Source organism: Pseudorca crassidens, chromosome 1 (genome assembly GCF_039906515.1).
Source record: "Pseudorca crassidens isolate mPseCra1 chromosome 1, mPseCra1.hap1, whole genome shotgun sequence".
NCBI classification, from domain to species: Eukaryota; Metazoa; Chordata; class Mammalia; order Artiodactyla; family Delphinidae; genus Pseudorca; species Pseudorca crassidens.
The window spans coordinates 9,905,099-9,932,612 of NC_090296.1; the positions used below are offsets into that span (position 1 = coordinate 9,905,099).

General features: G+C 51.2%; 1 protein-coding gene across 4 annotated transcripts in view; it reads left to right on the forward strand.

The window, feature by feature from the left end:
* Positions 1–7,616: 7,616 nt before the first annotated feature.
* The window catches only part of SYNE3 (spectrin repeat containing nuclear envelope family member 3), a 91,256-nt gene continuing 71,358 nt past the window's right edge, over positions 7,617–27,514 (forward strand). Inside the window, exon 1 of one of the 4 annotated variants that reach the window (XM_067726600.1) lies at positions 7,617–7,731. Coding sequence is in view for 1 of the 4 variants with exons in the window: in XM_067726590.1 (XP_067582691.1) it covers positions 27,161–27,200 (40 nt within the window). In the remaining 3 variants the exon portion in view is untranslated. Of the gene's footprint in view, positions 7,732–26,200; positions 27,201–27,514 lie in introns of those variants that run through there. The other 3 variants (XM_067726607.1, XM_067726614.1, XM_067726590.1) reach the window with 3 other exon arrangements.

A 27,514-nucleotide genomic window follows, 5' to 3' on the forward strand; every position in this document is an offset into this window, starting at 1 on the left:
AGCAACAGGTTTCATACAGGTGTGCGGATCTATTCGACACAAGCCTCGCCAGTGCAGTAGAGGGGCCAGCCATGCCCCAAGTGTGGGTTTCCCCCGAGCAGAGCCCAGCCGATTGCATGGTGATGGGAGTGGCACAAATGCCCTGCCCTAACTTGGGTGCAGAGCCCCCGCTGCCCATCCTGGGCACTCTGCCGATCACACTGAGCTTCTAATATTATCACACGTTCAGAATAGCCAAGCCTGCCGAAAGCAAGGAGAGAACATTTCAGCAGATTTCCAAAACATGTCTCCAGGGAGCAAAAACAAGAAAAGATTTCTCTTCCTTAATGGAGACGTCTTCCTTACCCACAGCCTCTTCCTGAGTTGGTCTGCCATGAACTTTGGTTGGCAAGCCTAGTCATTGGAGGGTTTCATTTCCCATGATAGCACACGTTTGCACAGAACTTCAAGTTTGTAGCACATTCTCACGGCCCTTATTCTCTGCGATCCTCATGACAGCTCCTACGGGGATCCCAGGGCACGAACTGGCCCCATTTTGTAGATGTGGAGGGGTGATGACCCGCCCTGCACTCAGCCAGCTGGGGAATGCCTAGCCCCGGAGGTACCACGTCAGGAGATTTCCATCCAATGAGCTTTTCACTCTGCGACACCTCCCCCCTCCCCATGCCCCTCCCCCCCCGCACCCCACCCACCCCTGGCTTCGCAACGCTGACATTATCACGGCTGCATTCAGGTTTCAAAACAAAATCAAACAAATAAGCCGGGTTCCTAGTGTGCCCCGTGCCATTGTTTAAGGCAAAACAGTGAAGCTGGAAAGCCGAGCAGCTGTCAAGGCTGTGACAGAAGAGTAATCACACATCTCACGTGTTCAGCACCAAGGAAATCGCTGAGCGTGGCTGTGACTTCCCTGGTACAGAGCAGTTCAGAGAACTCAAAACCACAGTCATCATACGAGATGAGCTCAGCCAGCCCTGCGTGTTTCATGGTACATATGAAACAAGCTCTGATGTTTTTCTCACTGCATGTGCAGGTGATCAGTGTAACTGGAGGGCTCAATCCTGCTGTTTACACGCCCTGATACACACACACACACACACGCACACACAACAGACCTCCAGGCTGGTCCTCTTCATTATGTGCAGACTTTCTCTTCCGTTACTAAGGCTGGTGCTGTTCTTTGCAAAGTACTTCTAATTTCTCATCAGTAACCTTGACCCATAAGGAACGCATCACAATAATGAAGCCAGAGCTGTAATGTTTGGGGTTCATTGTGGCTCTGTGTAAAAATATAACCTAAGACACAGATTGGAATTTAATCATGACCAGAAAATGGCCCTCTGCTATTGCTACCAGGCAGACGGAAGGGGCAGTGATTATTAATACGAGTGTGGGCTGAAGGCAGAGTGCCTGGGTTTGTACCCCAGGGCAGTCATGTGATAGCTGTGTGATGATGAGCCAGTTATTACCCTCTCTGTTCCCTCATTTGTAAAATTAGATAATAGTAGCTACCTTGATGAGGACTAAATGAGTTAATATAAGTAAAGTCAGAGGACAGTGCTTGGCACACAGTAATCCCGTAATAGATGGTAAATATCATTATTATTGTCCATCATTCAAGATGTAGCTCACATCTCACCTTATCCACAATGCCCTCCCCAAACACTCGAGCCTTCACTCCTCTCTCCCGTTTCTGGATTCCACTAAGAGTCAATTTTGTACCGTGCTGTCTAGCATCTGATGACCTGCAGTGCTGCCTTGTTATTTCAATGTTATTTCAAATGTTTCAGTCTTAATGTTGCTTCCCCAATAGATTGTAAATTCCTGATGGTAGGAACCATGTAGTTTGCTTTTGTTGAATTTCCACAGCTCACAACTTCCTGGTCCTGGGCAGTTACTAGACACTTCAACATCCTTGAAGTGTGTTCATCACTACAAATAAATAGGAAAAATTCTGGTGGTGTGGTATTGTATACAGGTACTATAACTAACAGTTAAAACTTAAGTGTAATGACTTACCTTGAACCAAAAACCTGTACTAAATGTTTATAGCTGTTTTATTCACAATAGAACCCAAGCTGAAAGCAATCTTGAGGTCCTTCAGCAGGTAAACGGCTAGACAAACTATGATCCATCTATACTATGGAATACTACTCAGCAATAAAGAGATATGAACTCTTGATACAGTGACAACCTGGATGAATCAGCAGTGAATTACACTGAGTGAAAATAGCCAGTCCCAAAAGGTTACACATGATTCCAAGGTTATAAATGATTCCATTTATATAACATCCTTCAAACGGCAGAATTGTAGAAATGAGAACAGGTTAATGGTTGCCAGGGGTTAAGGAGGGGATGAGGGCAGGAGGGGGGAGCCGCATGAGGGATCCTGTGGCGATGGAAATACTCCGCATCTTGATGGCATCAGTGTCAATATCCTAGTTATGATATTGTACCAGCTACTTTTGCAAGATGTTACCATTGGTGTAAACGAGGTAAAAGGCACAGGGGACTCTCTCTGTATAATTTAATACAACTTTATAATCTACAATTACCTCACAATTACAATAATCTACGATTACCTCTATAATCTACAATATCTAATTAATTAAAAACCACTTAAGATGTTCCTTAAGCAAAAGCAGAGAGAATAGATGGGCCCGCTCACTGATGAGCGGAATATAGCAAGGCTCTTTCAGAAGGATTTTATTTTTTAGGAATAAAGATGGCGACTTTACCTTAACATTTTTATTTCTGTTATTACTCATTCCTTGGAGTATAATAATAGTAGTGTTTAACAGTCATGCTAAATGACATTATTATCCAGTACAATCAAGATTCACATTGTTTTTTAAATTGGGAGGAGTAACTTAGAGATGATCTTTTCCAGTTCTCTCATTTCACAGATTCAGAGACTCAGAAGTGACCCAAAGTTACACAGCTAATTAGCAGCATTAACAAGGGCTAGAACCCAGTCAACCCAGGATCCAGTCCTGTGCTTCCGACGCACGTCATATTTTTATTTTATAAAAGCAGCACAATTCAGAAAGAGAGAGACAAATACCATATGATATCACTTATATGTGGAACCTAAAATATGCTACAAATGAATTTATCTACAAAACATAAACAGGGGGCTTCCCTGGTGGCGCAGTGGTTAAGAATCTGCCTGCCAACGCAGGGGACACGGGTTCGAGCCCTGGTCCGGGAAGATCCCACATGCCGCAGAGCAAGTAAGCCCGTGCGCCACAACTACTGAGCCTGCGCTCTAGAGCCTGCGAGCCACAACTACTGAGCCCACGTGCCACAACTACTGAAGCCCGCGCGCCTAGAGCCCGAGCTCTGCAACAAGAGAAGCCACTGCAATGAGAAGCCCGCGCAGCGCAACAAAGAGTAGCCCCCGCTCGCCTCAACTAGAGAAAGCCCGCGCGCAGCAACAAAGACCCAACGCCGCCAAAAATAAATAAATTTATTTTTTAAAAAAAACAGAAACAGACCCACAAGCATAAAGAACAGACTTGTGGTTGCCAAGGGGGGATGGGGGAGGGGTGGATTGGGAGTTTGGGATTAGCAGATGCAAACTGCTATGTATAGAATGGATAAACAACAAGGTCCTACTGTATAGCACAGGGAACGATATTCAGTATCCTGTGAGAAACCATGATGGAAAGGAATATGAAAAAGAATGTATATATATATATGTATAACTGAATCACCTTGCTGTACAGCAGAAATTAACACGTTGTAAATCAACTATACTTAAATAAAATTAATTTTTAAAGCAGCAGCATAATTCGTGTATGTAGCGGAATAGCCTGAATTACTCCAGTTACCGTGCTCAGTGCTTGAGATGACTGCCATCCGGCAGGGGTGCCCCTACTCAGTTACTGGGTGGCAGCTGCCAGTGGGGAAGGCAGCCGACTCAGAAAGGTTGACAAACCAGGCTGGTGCATCCGCTCACCCTACAAGCACACAGTAGGACTGGAGGGGGAAAAGACAGACTAACACTAGGAGAATTGGCAAAGGAGGAAACAAAGAAGGAAGCAAATGAGAGCAGAGCCAGGATGAGAACCAGCTGTCCACGCCCAGATTGGGATATCTCTGATGAGGCGTCACAGAAATGGCTACCCCAGTGCAAGCTTTTCATCTATGCTTAGCCAAGAGCACTAGGTAAGTCGTCACCAAGGGGGAAGCCAGGCTAGGGATGGAGAAATGGAAACATAAATTTCCAGAACACCAATGACCACCCTTGGACCCTGGGCAGGGTCCTTCCTTCCTGCCCTCTTGCCTCAGTTTACCCATTCGCACATGAGGGGTTGAATTAGTCAGAAGAGCCATTTCCTTGTTATCTTTCTGTAGAGACTGAACACACAAACAACTAAGAATCACACAAACTAAGACTTGAGGATTGCTGTTGAAGCTAGCTAGCCAAGGCAAATGTGAAACAGACCTGAATAACCTCCCCAGGCCTTTTAAATTGGCCCCTGCTTCCAGGTGAGTGGTGGTAGAGATGCTGGCCACAGGGGAGAGACGTGGAGAAAGAACAAAAAATTTCACTCTTGGGGAGACTTTTCAAACGTTGCACAAACAACCCCCATCGCCAAATGAGTCAGTTTCCAAACGGCATCATTTTAGGGCCTCCTTGTGGCTCCTTCTCTGGGCCACGTCTGAAAGGGAGGCTGGGTGGGGTTTCCTGTGCTCAATTGCAGAGATGACAGAGGGGCTCTCCCGCCTGCCTTTGCCAGAATGTTCTTTCCAGATAAGCTTTCATTTCCACTCCTTTCTGTAGCAGTGGGTAATGCTGAAGACGAAGTTTTTATAGCCTTCCTACTTGCAAACTCCCCCATTCTCCCGCATTGTTTATTCAACTTTTTTCCCTTCCACGTGGACTTAGTGCTTGAGATGACTGCCATCCGGCAGGGGTGCCTCAACTCAGTTACTGGGTGGCAGCTGCCAGTGGGGAAGGCAGCCGACTCAGAGAGGTTATCAAACAAGGCTGGTGCATCCGCTCACCCTACGAGCACACAGTAGGACTGGAGGGGGAAAAGACAGACGAAAGACTGCCATCTAATGAACAAAAAGGAAGCTCCTGTTTTTATGTCAGGCTTAAGGAAAGCAATGGAGGACTATACTGAAAGCACTAGGCCCTGTAAGGGTCAAGCTAATAATAAAACTAGTAACGTCTGCATGGTATTTTGCAGTTTATACAGTATTTTTATCCCATGTATTCTCACCTATGAAATGTTATTGCTATCGCCATTTAACGGATGGGAAAACCAAGGTTCTAAGAGGTTACCCGGCTTGCTAAGGTTCCCTCAGTCAAGCAGCAGAGCTGGGCCTGGGATTTGGGTCTCTCAGCTCTGACAGGTGCTCTGTAGTGAGAAGAACAGTCCATCTGTGTACCACACTACCCTGTTCAGGCTACAGCCCCTTGGACACAGAATCACTGCCCTGTGACCTCCTTTCGGGTGATCGTCCGAAAGAATGACTCATTCTTCTCCATATTCCCAGGGACTAGCACATAGTAGGCGCTCAGGAAATGTCTGATGAAAGACTGAATAGGGACTTCCCTGGCGGTCCAGTGGTTAGGACTCTGAGCTTCCACTGCTGGGGGCCCAGGTTCAATGCCTGGTTGGGGAACTAAGATCCCACAAGCCACATGGCTCAGCAAAAAAAAAAAAAAAAAAAAAAAGACTAAATAGCTGTTTCCCAGGAACCACAGTGATCCTACTATCTCCAGAACAGTTCACGTGAGCTGGGTGCTCACAATACCAGGCACAAAACCATTCAAGAGAGGTTGTTACTATTAGACCCATTTAACAGAAGAGGAAGCTAAAGTTGAGTAATGAGCTGAAAGTCGTTAACTTGGGCAGTTTGGCACCAGAGCCTGAGCTCTTGACTCCCCACTGCGTCAAACTGTCTCTCACTGCAGGAAACTGACTTGAAGGGCCTCACCCTTTCAGGAGCGTTGGTGGATCCGTCTTCATCCTCGTGCACATCACCTGACCTGTTTCCGTCATGAGAGAACTCAGGAAACTTTTCTTAATTACCTGGGAGATCTTTGCAGAGATTTCACGAGCAGATACATATGACCGCATTTGGAAAAGCAAAGCACATTATCCAGATGCCCAGTATTATAATAATTGTTGACCGCTGTCTGTACCTTCAGCTAGACTGCTGCAACCCCAAAGCCTGCAGCAGCGTATCAGCTGGAGTCAGGATGATAATGACAAACATAACTGGACACCTCGAACAATCAAAGGGCAAGGATGAAAGAGGCCCTTTGTGTGTTATCTCCTCTGACCCTGTGAATAATTATAACTGAGTGAATGGGTTCTGAGTTAAGGAAGTGTGGCTGACACTCGCATTCAGCTCAGGCTAGGTCTACCCAGCGGTAACGCTGAGCTTTGGCATCCTTCTACGTTGCCCTGCATCTGGAAAACACACACACACACACACACACACACTATTACTATCTGGTCCTGCTTTACAATTTAATCTTTCTCTTAGGACGCTGATTTCTACACTGATTTATTCAACAAACATTGATAGAGGGCTGGCCAGCCTCACTAAGGAACCAAAGAGGAAAACACCCTCTGGGAAGCATTAGATTTGGGACATTTACTTAACTCTTCATCTGCAAAATGGGCGTAGCCACACCTGAATTGTGAAGACTGGAGTCCATGTGGTACAGAGTTCTGCAAGTTGTAGCCTTCGTGAGCGGCTCTCATCCCCAGCCAAAGGAGGCGGACCCGATCGTGCAAACCTGTGATTACTCGGATAAAGATCGGCGCTGCGGTGGGGGACAGTCCAAAGGCCTGAATGTGCTGGCAGCACAAAATCAGAGGCAGATAAGATTTAGACTCTGCTGTAAGGTTAAAGACTTGGAGTCCCTGGATCAGGGGTTTGCGAACGCGTGGGAGGAAGTGTCCGCTGGGGGGCGGGTCCCGCGGGGAGACCGAGGAGAGGCACATTCTAGCGCCTCGGGTTTATAGGAGGTTGTTTACGGGTGGGATTCACATTCCTCGTGACTCACCCCCCTCGCCTCCTCTCGGCATCCTGGGGGTCTCCCGTCCGAGCCGGGGGCGCGAAGATCCCTCGCACGGTGGCTTCTGGGACTGTGGGGTGGGAGGGGCCGGATGGGGCGCCCCCTCTGTCAGGCTGGCTGATAAGTGTCACTTCCTCCTCGGATTTCGCGCCTCCGGGAGGGGTGCCCCTGCCTTTGCTCCCATCTCGGCTCCCAGAGGGCAAGACCTCCCAGGTCCCCAGCCTCCTCCCCAAGGCTTGACGCACAGAGGAAGTCCGCAGATCGAACTTTCCCCCGGGGCGCGGCAGCTCCGCGCCACCCCCAAGGATGAGACCCGGGCGGAGGCAGGCGCGGGGCGGGGCTCGGGGCGGCTCCCGAGCCGGAGAGGGCAGCCCCGGACGCGGGGCCTGGGGTGAGGGTGGCGACCCCCCACGGCAGCGCTCCTTCCGTCCGCCGGACTGGGGCCGAGCCTCGGGGGCCTCCGCCGAGCGCGCGGAGCCCGGCGCATCCCTCTCTCGTCCCGCCACTTTGGCGGGGCCTGGGGGCGGCTCCCTTGGCGGGTCCCCAGAGGACTGGGCGGGGCGGGGGCGAGTGTCCGGGTCCCGCCCCGGCCCCGCCCAGCCCGGAGCCTCTCCGGACGCAGGGAGGGGTAGGGCGGTTCTGCCCGGAGTGCACGCGGCACCGCGCTCCTGCAAGCTCCCGGCCGGGTAAGTGGCTCGGGGCCGGGAGGCCGGGACGGGGACCGAGAGGGTCGGGTCCTCAACCCCCCGGCCCAGCCATGGCGCGTCCCTCAGGGATCGGGGTCGCTGAAAGTCAAGGGGACCCGGGGAGGCGCGCCCGGCTCGGGGGCGGGGGCCCTGGCGTGACAGCTGCGGGCGGGCGGGTATTTTTAGTTTAAACCCAACCATTTCCTGCCGCCTGCGAAATCCCCTAGCCTTTCTGCTCCGCAACCCTGGAGGTTCGGTCCCCAAGAAAAAGCCCTTAAGTCCAGGGCAGCGCGTCCCCGGAAGGCCGGGCGCCGCCTCCAATCTTCGCTCTGCCTCCGCTTGGGGCGAGCGGACCTGTCGCTGCGAGCTCGCGCCGCCGCGTGTCCCCGGACCGGGCGGTAAACGCCGGCGGGAATAGCCGCTCCGGGCGACCACGAGCTCGCTCCGTAGTGCCTGAGAGAGCCCAGAGCCCACGGTAGGAAGAGGAAGTCGCACCGCAGGCAGGATCAGTTTCCTTCAGAACCCCCGGCTGTGCAGCCTTGCGCAAGCTTCTCAGCCTCTCTGGGCCTCATCCCACATCTCTAAAGAAGGGGAGAGTGAGGGCAGAAACCTCTTGTAGGGCCTAAGGAGCCCCGAAGGGATGCTGACTCTTCTTAGAATCTTCAGATCTTGACTCCAAACAGTGGATCTGGTGGACGTGGCCTGTCGGTCATCCCAGGAGCAGTGAGTGCCCAGTGCAGCCCACTGACCTCCGCTTCAAAACTCTAAGGCGGGGAACTCCAGCTGCGGTGGGGTGATAATAAATGTTATTGTTTTATCACTTTGGCCCTGAAGCTCTGGCCCAAGGCTGCCCTGGGACCCTCTCCCTGGTTCCTCCCGGCACTAATGAGGGGCCTTTTACAGCCAAGGGCTGCCAGTGGGGGAGCCTGATGTGCCCGGGGTGGAGGGCGGGGGGCATGCCTCGTTTCACATGAAGGAGGGCAGGAGGAGACAGTGGGGAAAAGTGACTGTCCTCCCAGTAAAGGGAGCATGTCACAAAATCGTTGCCCTTCTGAGCCTGACAGGACAGCCTCCTTCATCCAGAGGAAACAGGTCCAGAGAGGGGGAGTGATTGGTCCAGAGAGGGGGAGTGATTTGCCCAGAGCCACACAGCCCAAAACAGAACTTGTCTCTTGAAGGGTCCAGCCCTGCCTCCTGCACAGCCGGGACAGCCAACAGCTATCAGAGGTCAGAAGCTGGGAGGCAGAGGGGGAGTGCACTGTGCCAACAGGCTGTTTTGCCCTGTTTCCTGTAACCATGCCCCAGCGGAGCTCTCTGACACGTGTGGGTCTGTGCATTCCTCAGGCAGCCGGCCACAGCTGTGCCAAGCCTGCTGGCCCTGGGGCATCATTTGCAGCCAGAGAGGCCCCTTGGAGGGCAGCTGGAGGGGGTGTGGGCTGCGAGGGCTTATTTCTGGAACTCATTCCTCTCGCTGGGGTTCCTGAGGAGGGGACCCGAGGATTTGCTGGCGGCACTGAGGGGAGTGGTGGGAATCTGGGCTCAGGTTTCTGCCCCAGGGTGCAGGCTGGCCTCTAGCCCACGCAGGCACCCTTCAGGGGAAGTTTGAGTTCCTTCTGTCTCCTCGGGAACAAACCTCTAGCCCGGGTGTTTTGCATGTTTTCCCACAGCCAGGGACCTGTCCTTGCCTGGGTGGCCACTCTGCCTTGTGATGCAGAAACCTGGGGCGGCGACTGTTGGGGGAACGTGGCTTAGCTGCAGGGTGACCTCCATTCTGGGGAGGCAAGACCGGGCAGGTCCAGCACAACCTCCAAAGTGCCCTGGAGCCCCTGGGTGCCCAGTGGGCAGTAGGGCCTCCCGTATTGCTCCGCTGTTAGAAATGAGGGTGGACATCAGACTAGCTGTTCCAGCCCTGCCTTAGCCTTTTCCCAGCTGGGTGATCGTGGAAACGTTACTTCACCTTTCAGAGCTTCAATTTGCTTCCCCACGAGAAGGGATGACCATAGCGCCCGCTGAGAGAATGAAATGGGACTTCTCTTCAACAGTGTTCCGTGCGGTGTCAGCCTCAGCACATGGGAGCAGGTGTCACATTTTGGGGTGATGGGGTCTGGTTAGGACACCTGAGTTTCCTCCCCCTCAGTTCCACCCTCTCCCCCTCTGTCTTGATGTCCCCATGTCTGTCAAATGGCAGGTGGCCTTGATCATCTCCCTCCGAGCTCTTCTGGCACTGAAAGCTGGTCCTTGACCCAGGCAGAGATTTGAGAGGCACCAGCAGGGGACTCCAGGGGACTCCGGGCTCTTAGGCAGCATTTCCTGTCTCTCACCTCCTAGGATTCTGACCACAGGCAAGGCTGCCACTCCTGACCCAGGGACAAATGAGGAGAGAGACTCAGAGGCCAGGAGTGGTGGAGTCAGGATTTGAACTCGGGGCTTTTTTTTTCATTCCTTTTCTTTCCTCCTTCCCCTTCTTCCTCTTCTTGTTTTTAACTGAAGTATAGTTGATTTACAATGTTGTGTTAATTTTTGCCGTACAGCAAAGTGATTCAGTTATACATATATATGTACTCTTTTTTAAAAAATTTTATTTATTTAATTTTGGCTGCATTGGGTCTTTGTTGCTGCGCGCGGGCTTTCTCTAGTTGCAGTGAGCGGGGGCTACTCTTCGTTGCGGTGCGCGGTCTTCTCATTGCAGTGGCTTTTCTTGTTGCGGAGCACGGGCTCTAGGCACGTGGGCTTTAGTAGCTGTGGCACGAGGGCTCAGCAGTTGTGGCTCACGGTCTCTAGAGCACAGGCTCAGTAGTTGTGGCACACGGGCTTAGTTGCTTTGTGGCATGTGGGATCTTCCCGGGTCAGAGCTCGAACCCGTGTCCCCTGCATTGACAGGTGGATTCTTAACCACTGAACCACCAGGGAAGTCCTATATATATATTCTTTTTTTTTATATTCTTTTCCATTATGGTTTATCATAGGATACTGAATATAGTTCTCTGTGCTATACAGTAGTACCTTGCTGTTTATCCATTCCATATATAATAGCTTACATGTCCTAACCCCAGCCCCCACTCCATCCTTTCCCTAGCCCCCTCCCCCCTGGCAACCACAGGTCTTGAACTCAGGGCTTTTGACTTGATGCTCTTCACTCCACCACACTGCCTGTCTCAGACAATACAAGGACAGTGTTATACGTCAATTATCAGGAGGACAGTACTGATGAGGCAGGATCCAATCAACATTAAGACATTGGCATTTGCTGGAAGAAGTGGATTCCAAAGTTTTTTTTTTTTTTCCTGTAATATCTAACAGTAGCCCAGCTGGATCACAGAGAGAGGAACCTGGGAGGAGCCGATGGAAGTTGGGGAACTGTCTGTCCACCCTCTTGGCCCCTACCCACCGTCCAAGGAATCTTTGCTTCAAGACTTAAGGATGAATTCCCTGGCAGTGAGAAGCCAGGAAGGAGATGGGGGGACGGGCGGTCCTGGCAGCAGAAGCCTTGATTTTGTCATCATCAAAACAGAGTTAAGGGCTTCCCTGGTGGCGCAGTGGTTGAGAGTCCGCCTGCCAATGCAGGGGACACGGGTTCGTGCCTCGGTCCGGGAAGATCCCACGTGCCGCGGAGCCACTGGGCCCGTGAGCCATGGCCGCTGAGCCTGCGCGTCTGGAGCCTGTGCTCCGCAACGGGAGAGGCCACAACAGTGAGAGGCCCGCGTACCGCAAAAAAAAACCAAACAGAGTTAAGAGGCCCCAACACCTTCCTGTGGGGTTGCTGGGAGGATAAATGAGACAACTGGGGACAACACTCAGCAGACTGCCCAGCATGGTGGGGACACACCAGAAAGAGGCGCTATCATGGTTTTATTGTTACTAATCCTCCTAATGTCGCTGCAACAATGTAGCGTGGCCTGCACCTCTTGCCTGGATTTCTAGGCCGCAGATCTGGCAAAGGGAATCCTAGCATACCCAGAATACTTTGAAAGACTCAGGGGAAAGGCAGAGGCTGCTCAGGAAATTCGAAAGGTCAAAACACGAGCACACTGACATGAGTTGATTAACATATATACATCCCATGTAATATATACATGAGATGGAAAATGGTGGCAGAAAGCGGGAAGGCGATTACCTTAAATAAAAGTCAAGTGTCACCTTGGGCTGGGGGGAGAGGAGATTGGGGTTGAGAGGGTCATGGTGTGGGGGGCGGGGTTATGAGGGAATTCACCTTGTAATTACTTGTGAGTACAGGTATGTTTCATGCACCCCTCTATACCTAGATCCTGTTTCATAAAGTTAAGCAGGTTTAAAAAAAAAAAAAGGCAAGGGAATGATAATGCAAAACCAAGGTGGCCATCTTTGGTGGGGGAGAGGGTACAGGGTCAGCCTGCTCCATTCTCAGTGGGCTCCACTGTTTCTGTGGGCTCGTGGGCATTATTTAAAAATATTTTTATGCTTCATCACTTGCAAATAAGAAACATATATACATATACAATGTATATAATATGTAGATGTAATACATATATAATGTAATACAATATATATTCCATTGTTTATATATCAAATCGTACATACAGGTAAAATTAGAAGGTAATATAGAGCATTTTCACAAGGCTGTCTTAGAAAATCACACTCTTCCCAGAGATTCAAATGTTAATCTGCCTGGGTTTAAAAAATGGAACCAACACAAATCGTGTTGTATAACAGACCATGGTTTCTCATTCAGTAGAGGTAGTCTCCCTCTTCTGAAGTCATAACAAAAGAGTGACTTTCACACTCTACCATCTCAGTTGATTCAACAGGGTTTTTTAAGTCCTGGCCTCATGATTTATGCTTCTGAAATCAGAAAATCCTGACGTATTTGAGCTGGGAGGAACCTCAGGTCCCCTGGACCCATCTGCTGGCTTTACGCCCGAGGGAATGTGAGGCAGGTAGTTAGAGAAGACAGTTCGCTCTGTGCTGCTACATGTATGTGACTCTCATCAGGACACCACCCACCACACCTGTGCTGCTACTCCTACTAGTACTACAAGGCAGGGAAGTGGGTGGTATATCTGAGATTAAACCGATGCGATCGTTTCAATTTTAGAAAGTCAGAAGAGAGCTACAACAAGCGGTGACCACAGCACTTCCAGGACTTACGCGGACAGAAACATACAAGCAGTGCCTTTCCTCCTGGAAGCCCTCTTAGGGTTCCTCCTACTCTTCGCAGGGCATGCTGGATATATTTATAAGTTATCAAAGCAATTTTGTGCCATGGATGTGGTGATCCCCAGTTTTCAGTCGGGGAAACACGTTCAGAGAGGTTCACCGTCTTGCCCCAAATCAGGTGACAGGTAATTGATGAGGCAGGAGTTTCACCCCAAGGGAGCACTAAAGAGACGAGAGACTGTTTTAAGTGTGCTGTGTGAGAGCACACCCTTCACTCCTCAGATGCTGAAGCCCACCGTGGCCGCTGGTTGAACTCTAAGTCAAGAGTTTTATTTGAGATCTGGAAAGGGCTGAGCCCCTCCCAAGTGACATTTGCTGAAATAATGCAGCAGGGCTGACTCACTGGGGGAGACTCTTTCCTTGCTGTTGCAAAGAGCTGGCCTCTCTGTGATGCTAGGAGGCGCCCTCATTCACAGACCTGTTTGACCTTCACCTGGGCGGGTCTCCGTTTCCTGCCCTTTAAAAAGGGAGATTGGAATTAGGAGATCTCTAAGGTGCCTTGAAGTCTGAATGTTTCCTCTCATCCAAGAACCACAGCCTCACAGTAGGTATTTGGGGACCGTCAGTATGGCCGCTGCAGTCTGCCCCCCTGCCCCTCCCAGGAGGGGTCAGGTCACTTAATCAGGTGATTCCCTGTGTATCTGCCTCCAGTGCCCCCCCCACCCCGCTCCGCCCCCTTGCTCTAAGGATTAAGTCCCAAGCCTCCAGCCTGGGAGGAGGCTCATGTTTCCCACCTCCAGACTGTGCTCCAGAGGTTACCTCTGCCCAGCTGTTGCCTCCCCACCAACACCTGGCTAGACATCACCCCCTCCTAGAAGTCTTCCTCAACTACCCGGTCAGGGTTGGTGATTCCGTTTTCATGGTCTCATTGCACTTTGCAAGTGATAGGTGGCTTTCGGTTTTCTTGTTGATTTCCTGCTAGATTATGACCTCCTGGAGGGCAGGGATAGAGGATTATTTATTCCCACATCCCAACCAGAAAGAGCTTATTATTATTTTCATTATTATTATTTAGCGAAAAGCCTTTACGGTTTAAAACAGGATCTTACAAACTTGAGGGGAGCTGATGTTCACACCACCCCTGAGTGTAGCGGTCAGGGCACACGCTAATAATTCCCAGGACACAGAGGAGAAAGGTGACCCGAGGCTGGGGAGAGAAGGTGTCACACGCCTTCTCTCCCTTTGTGGCCCTCTTCAGGGGACTTTCTCCTTGGAGAACCGTCCATTTTCCTGGACTCTCTGGGGGCCGGCCCTGGAACTCTGGACACGTCTCTCGGCCTCTCTGGGACTCAGACCTGTCGTCTGTTCTCTCCTGTTCATGCCCAGCGTTCGGCGGTCTTCCTTCTTGCTCCTACCCCTGCGTGAAGCGTGCCTCCCCCAGGCCTTTCCATGGCTGCTCCTTCTTTTCTTGGAAATCTCACCTCACAGTCACAGCCTCCAGGGGGTCATCCTGCCCACCAGTAATGCCCATCCCATCCCCTGCCCCTCTCTACCATGTCCTTATCTCCCTGTTTTATTGTCTCTCTAGCACTTAACACTACCTGAAATCATCTTAGTTATTTATTTACAGTCGAGTTTAGTTAGCTTCTGTCTCATCTACCTGAAAACTCCAGGAGGGTGAGATTGTTTTCCTGTCCCCAGAGCAGCCTGGCCATAGTAGCTGCTCAACACGTATTTACGGAACGCAAGAATGAATGGATCAATGAATGAATGAAAATGTCTAAGCTGATGGGCTGGATGGGATGCCGTGAGCCCCCTTGCCTGGTTTGTCATGTCAGTTAACATCTGTTCAGCCCTTACTGAAGCTTCTCTGCATTTTCTCTCTTTACCTTCACAACGATTCCATGACGTGTGCTCTGACAGTCCTGTTTACAGCGAGGTTAACTCACCTGTCCTCAGCCAGCTCGCAGTGAAGTTAAGAACTGAACTCAGACTAATTTATCCCAGAGCTCATGCAGGTCTACACTGGCCTTTCCATGCTGGGAGTGCATTGGGCAGGACGCGGTGAGTCAGACCCAGGACTCAGGCCTCCTTACTAGGCTTCTAGTTCTTTCTCTGCAATCCCCAAAGGCTCTCACACTGCCAGGCCATTCCTCAAAGGAAATCCTCTCTGTGTGGCGAGTGTCATAGGGGTTCAGGAATGCCACGGGTTCCCCAGAGCTGGGGCCCACCCTGGAGCATCCTGCCCTGCACACGCCATTTGCTAGCTCGGACCCAGGGATCTCCACCTGCGGCTGGCTCACCAGCTGTCCGAACTTGGTGACCACGAGCCGGTGGTTGTAGGTTGGATGTGAGCCAGTTGGGGTTGCCAGGTTACATTCCTTTCCTCAGAGCCAGGCTGCCATCGAGCCTGGTTTACGTAATTGGCCTGTTTATCGCTTTGTTGATTTCGAACTCAACTTTGCTCAGAAATAATTTTAGAAAATGGATTTTTTCAAAAGTCCATCTTGTGGTGTCTCATCCCCATTTCCTTCTGGATAAAACCTCCTGAAAGCTTAAGTCTTTGCTCGTTGCTGCTTACTCCCTTGGGGAAGGGAGGAGAGGTCTCCGTAAGTTCCTATATTTGTCCCCTATTGGAATCGGCTCCTGGCTGGAGCCAACTTTGCTTCGGGAGCCATAGAGGCACACGTTTGTGCCAGAGAGCTGGGCCCTTCCACCCTGGAAGCTGCTCTCCTTGGGCAGCCGCATTCCTTCAATGCGCTGACTGAGATGGACATGTCCCTGCCCTGGATGGGAGCAGTCTGGTGGGGGGAGGTGGATGCTTTAAACAGACTGTCCCATCCCAGGGACTATGGCTCAGCTCCCTGGCAGCTGGGAGAGGCCCCATGATGGACCCTTTAATTTTGTCCTTTTGGGCCTCAGTTCCCTTCTCTGCAAAGTTGCGGGGCACACGTGCTACACTCTTCACCGCGCTTGGTGTGTGTGAGCGGGTATCGCAAGCCACAAAACCCCGCCTGGAGCTAAGGGATTGTTAAACGCTAGTGTAGCCCACAGAGCAAGGTGTCACCTGTCTTCCTATGCAAAGGACAGACCTTCTACTTTGCCTGATTTTTCTCTGCTCCTGGGCCTGAGGTGTGGAGCCGGCAGCCTGGAATGGTGACGTCAGACAGACCTGGGCTGAGACCCTGATTCTGCCACCTGCAGTGGGGTCTTGGCAAGTCACACAAGCTCTACGGGCGTGGACAACTCGCCGGTTCAGGGGGTCTGGTCACACCTTCCCTGCAGAGCTGGTGTGAGGGGCAGATGTGATCCCAGGTTTACGAGGCATTCCCAGCTCCAAGCAGGTGCTTGGTCCAGTTCCGGTCTCTTCCTTCTCCAGCCTTCCCGAGCGCTCCCCGTTCCCCCGAGGCGCTCCCTAGCTGGGAGGTGACTTTGGTGACAATTGGGGCACTTGGAAGGGAGCTCGGCACTTCCGCCTACCTCGGCCCCAGCACTGGACTTGTTGGGTCCAGCGCAACTGCTGGTGAGTCAGCCCAGGCTCAGGTGTTCTTGGCCAAGGCCCGTCCGGGGGGGCGTGATGGGCTGGAGTCGACCCAGCCTAAGCCTGTCCCCTTTGGAGGACTCTTATTGGGGTATACAGGGTGCAGACCGCATACCTCAGTCATTCGTTTCCTTCCCAAGGTCCCAGCCATCCCTAATGGCCAATGCAATTTTGTTCTTTCATAGAATTAATTATGGGAAAAAAGTCAATGTCACCACTCCAGGCCCTATTGTCTGACTCCCAGTCTGGCCTCGGGGTCCTTTTCAATACAGCCAGGGAGCTTAAACTAGGTCAGAGCTCTGAGTTTGGACCAGGCGGCTACTAGTAACTGACAGGATGACTGCGGTGCGCTGAGAGCACAGGTGACATAACTCCCTTCTGTCTTCCTCTCCATCTTCCTTTGGACTTTTTCTTTTTTTTTTTTGCGGTACGCGGGCTTCTCACTGTTATGGCCTCTGCCATTGCGGAGCACAGGCTCCGGACGCACAGGCTCAGCGGCCATGGCTCACAGGCCCAGCCGCTCCGCTCCGCGGCATGTGGGATCCTCCCGGACCGGGGCACGAATCTGTGTCCCCTGCATCGGCAGGCGGACTCTCAACCACTGCGCCACCAGGAAAGCCCGGACTTTTTCTTTTTAATCCTTCTGATTATCCTGTGTTCTCATAATCACCTGGGTGCCGCCTTCGGCTAAAGGGTGAGTCTCTGGACCTGGGACTGACTTATCTGTATTTTGTCAAAGCTCCCCAGGTGGTTCTCGGTGCACAGGGATGGTTGCGAAGCACTGGATTTTGTGCAGAGACGGTCTCCGTGTGGAGCTAATCTGGTCTGACACCTCCCTGACACTCGCCCATCTCTCTTTATGTGCTGACCACCAGATAGAGATAAATAAATGGCGTTTATAGTCATTGCATTTATTCCTTTTGATGTTCTATACATGGCAAACGATCCTCACCCTGGCTTTCTATTTAAGGTAAAAATAAAAGGTCTCCTCTTAAAATAAATTTAAGTTTCAACGGGTTGAATTTCTTACAAACGAACGAGAAAAAATAATAGTGCAGGTGTCCCCAGATGTGGCCCAAATCATGGATGTGGGCTTCCCTGGTGGCGCAGTGGTTGAGAGTCCGCCTGCCGATGCAGGGGACGCGGGTTCATGCCCCGGTCTGGGAGGATCCCACATGCCGCGGAGCGGCTGGGCCCGTGAGCCGTGGCTGCTGAGCCTGCGCGTCCGGAGCCTGTGCTCCGCAACGGGAGAGGCCACAGCAGTGAGAGGCCCGCGTACCGCAGAAAAAAAAAAAACCATGGATGTGATGATGCCCAAATGGCCAAAGTGTGTAGAAACATGGAACTAGATGACTCCCAAGGGCCCCTCAAAGCCTGGCATGCTGATGGATCCAAGGAGTGCTCACCACAGCTGCCCTTTAAACTCTCCCGAAGCGAAACAGAAAGAGAATTTCAGGTGAACAGACCCTGCCTGACCCCAGCCGGCTTTTTCTGCTTGTGTGCCGGGGCCCCTACCTATTATCACTGGAGAGCTGGCCTGTGTGCCTTCTTTCAGAGTGATTGTGAGGTTCCTGTTGTCTTTGAACTCTCTTCTAGGGATTCATGCCATGGCAGCCCCTGGGGAGGGTGGAACCCAATCCAGGATCCAGGTATGATTCCGGTACCATCTTGAAGGGCATGGGTAGGTGGCTCCAACAATGTCCCTGAGAGCGCTGGGAAGACCTCACCTTAGTGACAAACACTACCTGAGTGTCTCTAAGTAAGGGGAGCTCCAGAGGGAAAACTGCTGAAGACACGGCTCTCAGCATTTGGAAAACTTTGCCTGATCAGCCCATTCTGGATATCAGGGACTGCCTACTATTGTATTTCCTGAAAGGAATAGTAAGGAATCTTCTGGATTCTCAGACCTGGAAGAATGCTATGCTGATAGGTAGGGTTGGGGTGAGGTATTTCCCTTGAGCTGATAGAACCGAGGTCAGCAAACTTTTTCTGTAAAGGGACAGATGGTAAGTATTTTTGGCTTCGTGGACCATTTGGTCTCCATCGCAATTATTCAGTTTTTCCGTTGTATCTAGAAAGCAGCCATAGACACTTTGGAAATGAATGGGCGGGCTGTGTTCCGATAAAACTACTTGGAATTTGCATTGCATGTAATTTTCACCTGTCATGAAATATTACTCTTCTTTTGATTTTTTTCCAACCATTTAAAAATGAAAACACCACTCAGCTGGAGAGCTGTACAGAAACAGGCAGTGGGCCACGGTGTAGCAGTCCCCTGCTCTAGAAACCTTCTCTGCAGTGGAGGGTGGACCTTAAAGATGTAAGTCACTGTTCTAATCATTTCAGTTCTTACAAATAGGGCGCTGAAACAGGTCTGAGTCTCATGTCTGTTAGTTAAAGTAGAACCTAGTATTAGTTACTGTACTTAGTTCATTTATCAACAAATATTAGGTCTAGTGGTGAAGACGGAGGGAGAACACTGGTCCTGGGCTGGCTGTGGAGCCTTGGGCAGATGGCTTAGCCTCTCTGAGTCTCAGTTCTTTCATCTGTAGAGGCAGTAATAGTGGGACCGATCAAATCAATGCCAGACAGTTCACTTCTGGCACGTAGCACACCCTTCACGAAGGTTAGCTATTTCCTCTCACTTCCATAGAGTTCGAGAGTACAGGGATGCTTTATCCCTTTATCCAGCAACCCTGCACAGTAGATCTTATTTAGCACTTTATGGAGAAAGAGGCCCATAGAAGTTACAGAGCTTGACCAAGGACACAAGCTAGTAAAAAATGGTAGAGCTTGAAGACTGTGACTTGAAAGACCTAGCTTTCTCTATGTGATGCCCTTGCAGACAGCCAGACAGGAGAATAAATCTAGTTTCTCTAGGGACTTGTGGAGGTGGTTAATTTAACGATCTTTTCCTCTAGAGCCAGGCTCTTATAACTCCTGCATGCTGTGCCTCAGGTTCTTGGGGAGACCAGCATCATTTGGGGGACCTCACAGCCCTCTAGCAGTTTGGGGAGGCACCAGACTGAGGGGTTTCTGTGAATATTTTAGGGGGAACTTTGTTGCTCTGCATGGAGCTCTGGTTTAGAAGCCCCAGCGTGGAAACAGGCATCTGGACAAGATTTTAAGTTTTTCTGAGTCCTCCTGGGAGAGAACGTCTACGGTGTGTGTCTCTGCAGGGCTAGTAGGGAGGGTTCTAGAAGGCGGGATTTAAGTCAGCTGGTTTTGAATAATGGAATCATCAGGATCTTGGGAAATAAATAGCAGAGGTGGATTCCTGACCAGTTTTATGCCTTGGTTTTCTCTTCTGTATAAGGGAGATGGAAAAGTCGTCATTAGCTGCCTGTTTCTTGAGCCCAGCACGTGTGTGTTGGACGCCTGCAATGGGTCTCACTCTGAACACACAAAGGAAGTCTGGGGAGGAAGCCTGACCTTGGATAGGGGAGGCCTCGGGAGGCAAAACTCAGACAAGGGAAACAGTGAAGGGACCAGAGAGCCTGCAGCAGCCTGGGAAGGCGGCCGAGCCAGTGTTTTCTGTGCCCCTGCACTTGTCTGAAGACTTAATCAGAGAAGCGAGGAACACAGGCATTAGACTCACCCATCGCTGTGCCCTCTGTTCCCACTCGGTTACCCGGGGAAAAGCTGCCCTGGACACTGGCTGCTAAAAATCCAGCCCTCACCTGTGAGTGGCTGAGAGGTTGGCGGGAGGGGTGTTGGGAGGGGACATGCAGGTGGAAGTAAGTGTGACCAGCTGTTCCCAGTTTGCCCAAGACTGAGGGGTCTCCTGGGACACAGGACTTTTGGAGCTAAAACTGGGGAAGCCCTGGGCAAACCAAGACACTTGGGTCACCCTAGTTAGTCAGAGTCTTGCCATCCTGACCGTGGCGCTGGGCAGTCTGGGTCACAATGGACAGTGTAAGAGGGGTCAACTGCCCCCTGAGCCTCAGTGCCCCCTCAGACTTGATTGCCCCTCCTCTGAGCTCCCAGAGCCCCTGTGCACGAAGAATCACTGGCTCTGCTGTCCCCCGAGTCTGTGAGCGCGTGAAGACAGAAACCACCCTGTCCTCGGGCCAGCCTCTGCCTGTCCCTGAGCACAGAGCAGGTAGTAAGTGCTGTAGGATGAAGGAATGAGGGTTGAGGGTCTCCGCCTTCATTTCCTCCATGCTGGGGACAAATTACTCAGATGCCAATTCATGCTTTGCTACTTTGCACATGCTGTTCCCCGTCCTGCATGCCCTTCCCTCCCTTGGCAGTCTCTCACCACGCTGTGTCCGCTCTGAGCTGAACCTTAACTCTAACTGGCCTTCTCTGTTCATTCGTCTTCCCCTCCCACCCCTGACACGATGAGCTCCTCAAGGGAAGGTCCCAGCTTCGTATTTTCTCAGCTGCACTTGGCACCTGTAAAGGTTTCTTGAACAAGTGAGTGGCGCTGAATATGTAGAGCAGCGATTCATTCATTCACTCACCAACTCCTTGCCGAGGGACTACCGCATGCCAGGCGCTATTCTAGGCAGAGGGACGGGAGCAGTGGACACGACTGGCAACACTTTTGCTCTGATGGAACTTATATTCTAGAAGGTTCTAGAATCATCTAGCTTCCACAAGCAAGCAATAAGTAAACAGACCATATCCGAAGGTCACATGTCCTGGCCAGTTGCTGCCAGGCTGGAGGTTGCAGTTCCGTGGAGGGGAAGTGATTCAGGCCCAGCACGTGTGGCTCCCCTCCTGTGCATGCAGAATGGACACACCTTCCCCTGAGTGGTGGCGGCCCTACTGTTGAGTGCGGTCAGCTCGGGGAGGGAGACATTTGCCTTTCATGCAAATCTTGCAGGCCATCAGTCCTTGCAAGAAAATCCACTAAAGCTAGCATTGTGCAACAGGAGGGGAGAGACACATTTTAGGAGGTCATGTGCTGTTTGTGCCGGGTGTGGGAGGCCCCGTGTGTCTGACCCCGGTCCCCAGGGCGGGAGTGCAAAGAATGGGGCTCACGTGCTGACCGCCTCTCTCCCCCAACTGTGCGGGTGACCTTGCTGGGCAGCAGCAGGAGGGCCATGGGCTCTGCTAAGGGATTGTTGGGGAGCCCAGATTCCTCCAGGAGGAAAGGGATTAAACTCCCTCCCATCAGGGGGATAAGGAGGGGGATGCGCTTGGTCAGCTTCCAAGCGCTGCACACAACAGTAAGCTATTGTCTGCTGGGAGTGACGGGGAGCTCAGCCCTGGACACAGTCCCCTCCGGGAGGGAGGAGTGGAGTCCGGCAGGGCCAAGTGCCCCATGCCCGGGAAACACGCTGCTCCCCAGAGCCCCAGGTGGCATCTCCCTGCTGCCTGGGTACTGGTAGCCCCTGGTCCTGAGGTCCAAGGGGCTTGGGTGGCACCTCTGTGTCTGCAAGGACGTGACTCACCCCTGCTGGTGACCCCCTCATGTTGCCCCCCACCCCGGAGGGCAAGGACTGAAGACTTAATCAGTCCCCAAGGCCGGTGCCCTTGGCTTCACACAGACACATCGTAAAACTGGCGTCTTGAAGCCTGGGAAGGAACTGGCATGTGCTAATTATAATCTACACAGCCTGTTACCGATTGACCTTGGACTCCTGGGAGGTGAAGGCTCCTGGGGGAAGTCTTAGTGGTGCTCTGAGGCTTCCAGATATCAGGCACGGCATCGAGATAAGGAGGATGAACTCTTCTGGATAGCTCAGTGGATACCACCTTGCAGCTCCAGCAGGATGTGGACAGTTTTAAACCTCTTGGGCTCTGCTAAGGGACTGTTGGGGAGAACAAGGCAGCAGGATACCTTCTGTATGACCTTGGGCAGGTCACTGAACCACTTTGGACCTTGATTTCTTTATATAAAGAAGACAATCATTCCTACTTAACAAGAGGTGAGAGACCTCAATAAGCTGTGTGTAAACACCTAACATGGGGACTGCCACCCGGTACATGCTTAACAGTGTTAGTTCCCAGCCCGGTACACCCTGAAAAATCCTGGAGGGCTCCCTGGAGGCAGTGGTGCCAGAACTGATGAATGAATGTGGGCAGGCAAAGAAGAACACTGAGGGGGGAAGCCACATGCTATGTACAGGGAGCCCCAGGGAGCTCTGGTTCAGGAAGAGGAGGTGGGAATCAGTGGGAGGTGAGGCTGCAGAGATAGATGGAGAAGGACCTCAACTGTCCTGGGACACGTTGTGGACTTTCTCAGGTACGGGCTGTGGAGCCTTGGAGGGATTAAGTCAGAAGGGCCTTTGACTCTGAACCCTAAGTGCCCCTTTCTGCCAAAAAGAGAGGACTCTGTTCCCTCTGCCTCCTCAAGACTCAGGGCCCAGGGGCTCAGGCCCCAGGAAGAAGCACGCTGGGCCTGAGCCCCTGTGGGGACGTGGATCTCCCCAGGGGTTCGGCCAGGGCAGCCCCGAGAACTCCCTTGCTCCGAAAACTCCCATTTGGAACAAACCCTGCCTTCTTCTGGCTGTTCTTCTCACAGCTGGGGTGCCATTTATTAAATGAAAGTGGGGTTCAAGTTGCTCTGTATCCTTTTATAAACCAAACCTGAAAACCATAGGAGGGTATTTTTCTTAGGTGAGAAGTAAAGCGTGCTGGGTTTTCTAGTCTGCTTTGATCCTGGTGATGACACAGACCCAGGGTCAGCAAGATCCTGCCTGTGTGGGTCCTGTGGGTCCTGTAGGTCTGAAAGGCACGTCTTTGTATTGAGGGCCTACTGTACCCCAGGCTCAGCGCCAAGCCTTTGTTCGTTTTTTTTGTTTTGTTTTAAATTTATTTATTTATTTTTGGCCGCGTTGGGTCTTCGTTGCAGTGTGCAGGCTTTCTCTGGTTGCGGTGGCTTCTCTCTTGTTGTGGAGTATGGGATCTAGGCTCGTGGGCTGCAGTAGTTGTGGCACGTGGGCTTAGTAGTTGTGGCGCACGGGCTTAGCTGCTCTGCAGCATGTGGGATCTTCCCGGACCAGGGCTCGAACCCGTGTTCCCTGCATTGGCAGGCGGATTCTCAACCACTGCGCCACCAGGGAAGCCCAGTGCCGGGCCTTTGTATGCTTGCTGGTGCCATTGGTATCCTCACTTTACAAACAAGGAAACTGAGGAACAGAGAGGTTAATAAACTTGCCTGGGGTCACACAGCTAGTAGATAAAGAAGCCAGATTCAGTCCCATGCTGGCCATACTTCATGGACTACGTTTTCTATACAGCATAATGTGAAAGCTGGGCTTCCTAATTCTAACTTATTTTAAAAAGTCGAATGGAACTGTGAAATCTCTTAATTTGTTATTAGAATGTACGCAGTCTTAAAGTACTTTAATTTTTTAAAAAACTACTACTACCACCTTAAAGAAATTGACATTTAAAAAATGTGCCTGTGATTCCAGTGCTCTAAGAGAACCTTCTCCTTTTTCCTGTGTTCCTTTCAATCTTTATCTTTTCTCACACAGTTTTTGTATAATTTGCACAGTAGGAGTCGGCAAACTGCAGCCCACAGCCCAAATGCCACATGATTTTGTAAACAAGGTTTTACTGGAACACCGCCATGCTCATCATTTACATACTGCCTATGGCTGTTTTCACGCTACAACTACAGATTTGAATAGTTGTGACAGAGACCATCTGACTTACAAAGCCTAAAATATTTACTGTCGGACCCATTCCAGAAAAACTTTTCAACCGTTGGTCTAGAGGGCAAAGAGTTTTAATTGAAGTGTAGTTGATTTACAATGTTGTGTTAGTTTCAGGTGTACAGCCAGGTGATTCATTATGCTTTTTCATATTCTTTTCCATTATAGTTTATTACACGATAGTGAATAGTAGTTCCCTGTGCTATACAGTAGGACCTTGTTGATTATCTATTTTATATATAGCAGTTTGTATCTGCTAATCCCAAACTCCTAATTTATCCCTCTCTCCCCTTTCCTCTTTGGTAACCATAAGTTTGTTTTTTATGTCTGTGAGTCTGTTTCTGTCTTGTAAGTTCATTTATGTCATATTTTAGAGTCCTCATGTAAGTGATATCCCATGCTATTCGTCTTTCTCTGTCTGACTTACTGCACTTAGTATGATAATCTCTGGGTCCATCCATGTTGCTGCAGATGGCATTATTTCATTCTTTTTTATGGCTGAGTAGTATTCCACTGTGTGTGTGTGTGTGTGTGTGTGTGTGTGTGTGTATATACCACATCTTCTTTATCCATTCATCTGTCGATCGACATCTAGGTTGCTTCCATGTCTTGGCTATTATAAATAGTGGCAACGTGCTCTTTTTTCTCTTCAGACACAGCATTATTCCATGGTGTCAATCATCACGTTTCTCAGTGTAAATGGCCCAGGATATTCCACGGGATGGATGTCATCAACTTTCCTTAACCATTTTCTTTTTGCTGGACAGTTAAGTGGCATCTTTTTTTTCTCAATATTTATCTCAAACATTTATATAGCACCTACTGGTTACCAGCACCATTTACCAGTATAACTCACTTAATCAGATCAGTGATAAGAAGTTCATACTATTATTACTTCCATTTTACAGATGAGAAAGTGAAGTCAGAGGAGTTAAATCCACTTGACTGAGGCCTCATTGTTTTTCAGCAGCAAAGTTAGGCCTGAATCTGCTCAGCCAGTTGGCTCTAGGGTCTACATGCTTAGCAGCTGTTAGGAAGTGTCCTGGAAGAGGCAGGCCTTTGTGACCGTGACTGTGTGTGTGTGTGTGTGTGTGTGTGTGTGTGTGTGTGTGTGTGTGCATGTGGTGGGCGGAGGGTGTCCAGCGCAGTGACTCACCAGGAGTGAGCCCCGCCCTGCCCAGCCCAGCCTAACCACCCAACATCACCCGGATTTGGTTAGTCTCTGGTCCTCCTTGTTACACACCAGGCAGCTTCAGCCATGTGACCACAAACTTTGTTTCTTTGTGGAAAACAGCCCTGAAAAGAAGGCCAGCTGCTGATGCTGAAGAGAAAAATGAATTCTCCCGGTCAGAAGAAGACCTCTTGGGCGGGATAATACTGGAGTAGGTTAGGGCTCTGCTTTGTGGCCAGGGGGGTACACATCTTGCTCAAATGTTAACTCAGTCATAAGTTTGCAAATGTTCTAGCCGAACTGAGAAAAACAACAAAAATGTGACATAACTGTCCAGCAAAATGGAAATGATTAAGGAGAGTTTGTGACATCCACCCCAGGGAATATTCTGGGTCATTTACAAGGAGAAACGTTGATAATTAACACCATGAGTCTGGTGTAGCGCTAGTCAGGGGGCCTTCGGGAAGCTGATGAGACCTGCAGACCTTGCCAGGAGAATAAGCCTACACACGAGATGCTGCATAAGATGTCAGGAGGCTCTGGGAGCCCTCATAGCCTAATCCAGGGGGTCTCACCCATTGTCGGGGAGGGGGGCAGGTTAAAACCCCTGGTCCACAGAGACATTTTGTGTTTTTTTAATACATTTATTTATTTTTGGCTGTGTTGGGTCTTGGTTGCCGTGCGCGGGCTTTCTCTAGTCGCGGTGAGCGGGGGCTACTCTTCGTTGCCGTGCGGATTGTCATGGCTTCTCTTGTTGCGGAGCATGGGTTCTAGGCACGCAGGCTTCAGTAGTTGTGGCACGTGGACTCAGTAGTTGTGGCTCGTGGGCTCTAGAGTTCAGGCTCAGCAGTTGTGGCCCACGGGCTTAATTGCTCTGTGGCATGTGGGATCTTCCCGGGCCAGGGCTCGAACCAGTGTCCCTTGCATTGGCAGGCGGATTCTTAATCACTACGCCACCAGGGAAACCGTCACAGACACATTTTGAAAAGTGAATTTAGTGAGTGCTACCCACGGGACACTTGCGAGGTGAGCTAGTGGATACCAGAAGGTCTCAGGTCAAGAAATGCCGTATTGTAGAGACTGTGGGGGCGGGAGGGTGTTGAGAAGACTCTGAACACGGTGTCCACCTTCCAGCAGAAGGAAGGGAGCCTGAGCTGTCAGGTGACCCACGGGTGCAGGATCTGGTCGGTCCTGTTCACCTCTGTGATCTTCAGCACCAACCATAGCATCTGGTACGGAGCAGGCGTTGCAACAAGATCTGTCATTAAATGAATAAAGCGTCTCCCAAGCTCTGGAACAGAGGGAAGTTGGGCCTGGTGTGGCTCTGGGCTAGAAGGTGAGATGGGCCCCTCTCTCTGCCTGTTCACACGGGTCCTTGGAGGGCACGCCCTTCATCATCACCTGGCCTGGCGGCTGGATGGAGTGAGAGGCACAGAGGGAGAGAAGTGAGGGTGAGCTGGATTTTTCTCGGCCGTCAGTTCCTGGAAACCCAGGTCAGGCCTCCACAGCCTGGTTGGTGCCCCATCTGGCCTGATTCATTTCGAGCCATACACTGAGAGGCCTGGCGTCACTGGGCCCATCGCAGTCCCGCCCAAACTGGGCATGCCTCTCAGCTAGTCCCCCATCTCAGGCACGCTCCCTGCAGAGGACTTGGTCTGGGCACCTCGTCAGTCTGACCTGCAGGGGTTCACCTCCCCCCCCACCCCTGGCCTCTGCATCAGTCGGCTATGGGATGGGACATCCTGTTCTGACTCAAAAAGGAACCCTCCTTCTTCTGCCTTCCTGACTCACTTCCTCCTTTTGCTGGCCGTCTTGCAGCACGGCATGGGCGCTGGAGCCCAACAGACCTGGTCCTGCCTCTGACTGCGCCTCAGTAGCTGTCTGACCTGGGCAGGAGAGCTGGCCCTTCTGAGCCTCAGTTTCCCCATCTGTAAGGTGACGCGGTCGCCCCTGCCTTGGTGGTTGGTGGTAATGGATGCACCGCACCTGCCCGGCACCTGGCACCCAGCAGGTAACCTCATACATGGGAAGTCTGGGTGACATTTTCCCCAACCCACAGAGGCCTCCTTTGGCATACAAAAGTTAAGACTCATGATGACCTTGACACTCACCCAGGGCAATCATAAGGTCACAGATGACCTGGGGTGGGGACAGGGTAGGAGCAGGCAGAACACTCGTTACCCACCAGTGTTGGTTGGGGTGCGAGGCTGGGGTGCGAGGCTGCGGGCTTTGCTGGGAGGGGGTCGTGGGGACTAGCTTCAAGGGCAGACACCGTGGGGAGGAATGACGGCCGCTCCCCACAGCTGATCAGATATTTGCACATTC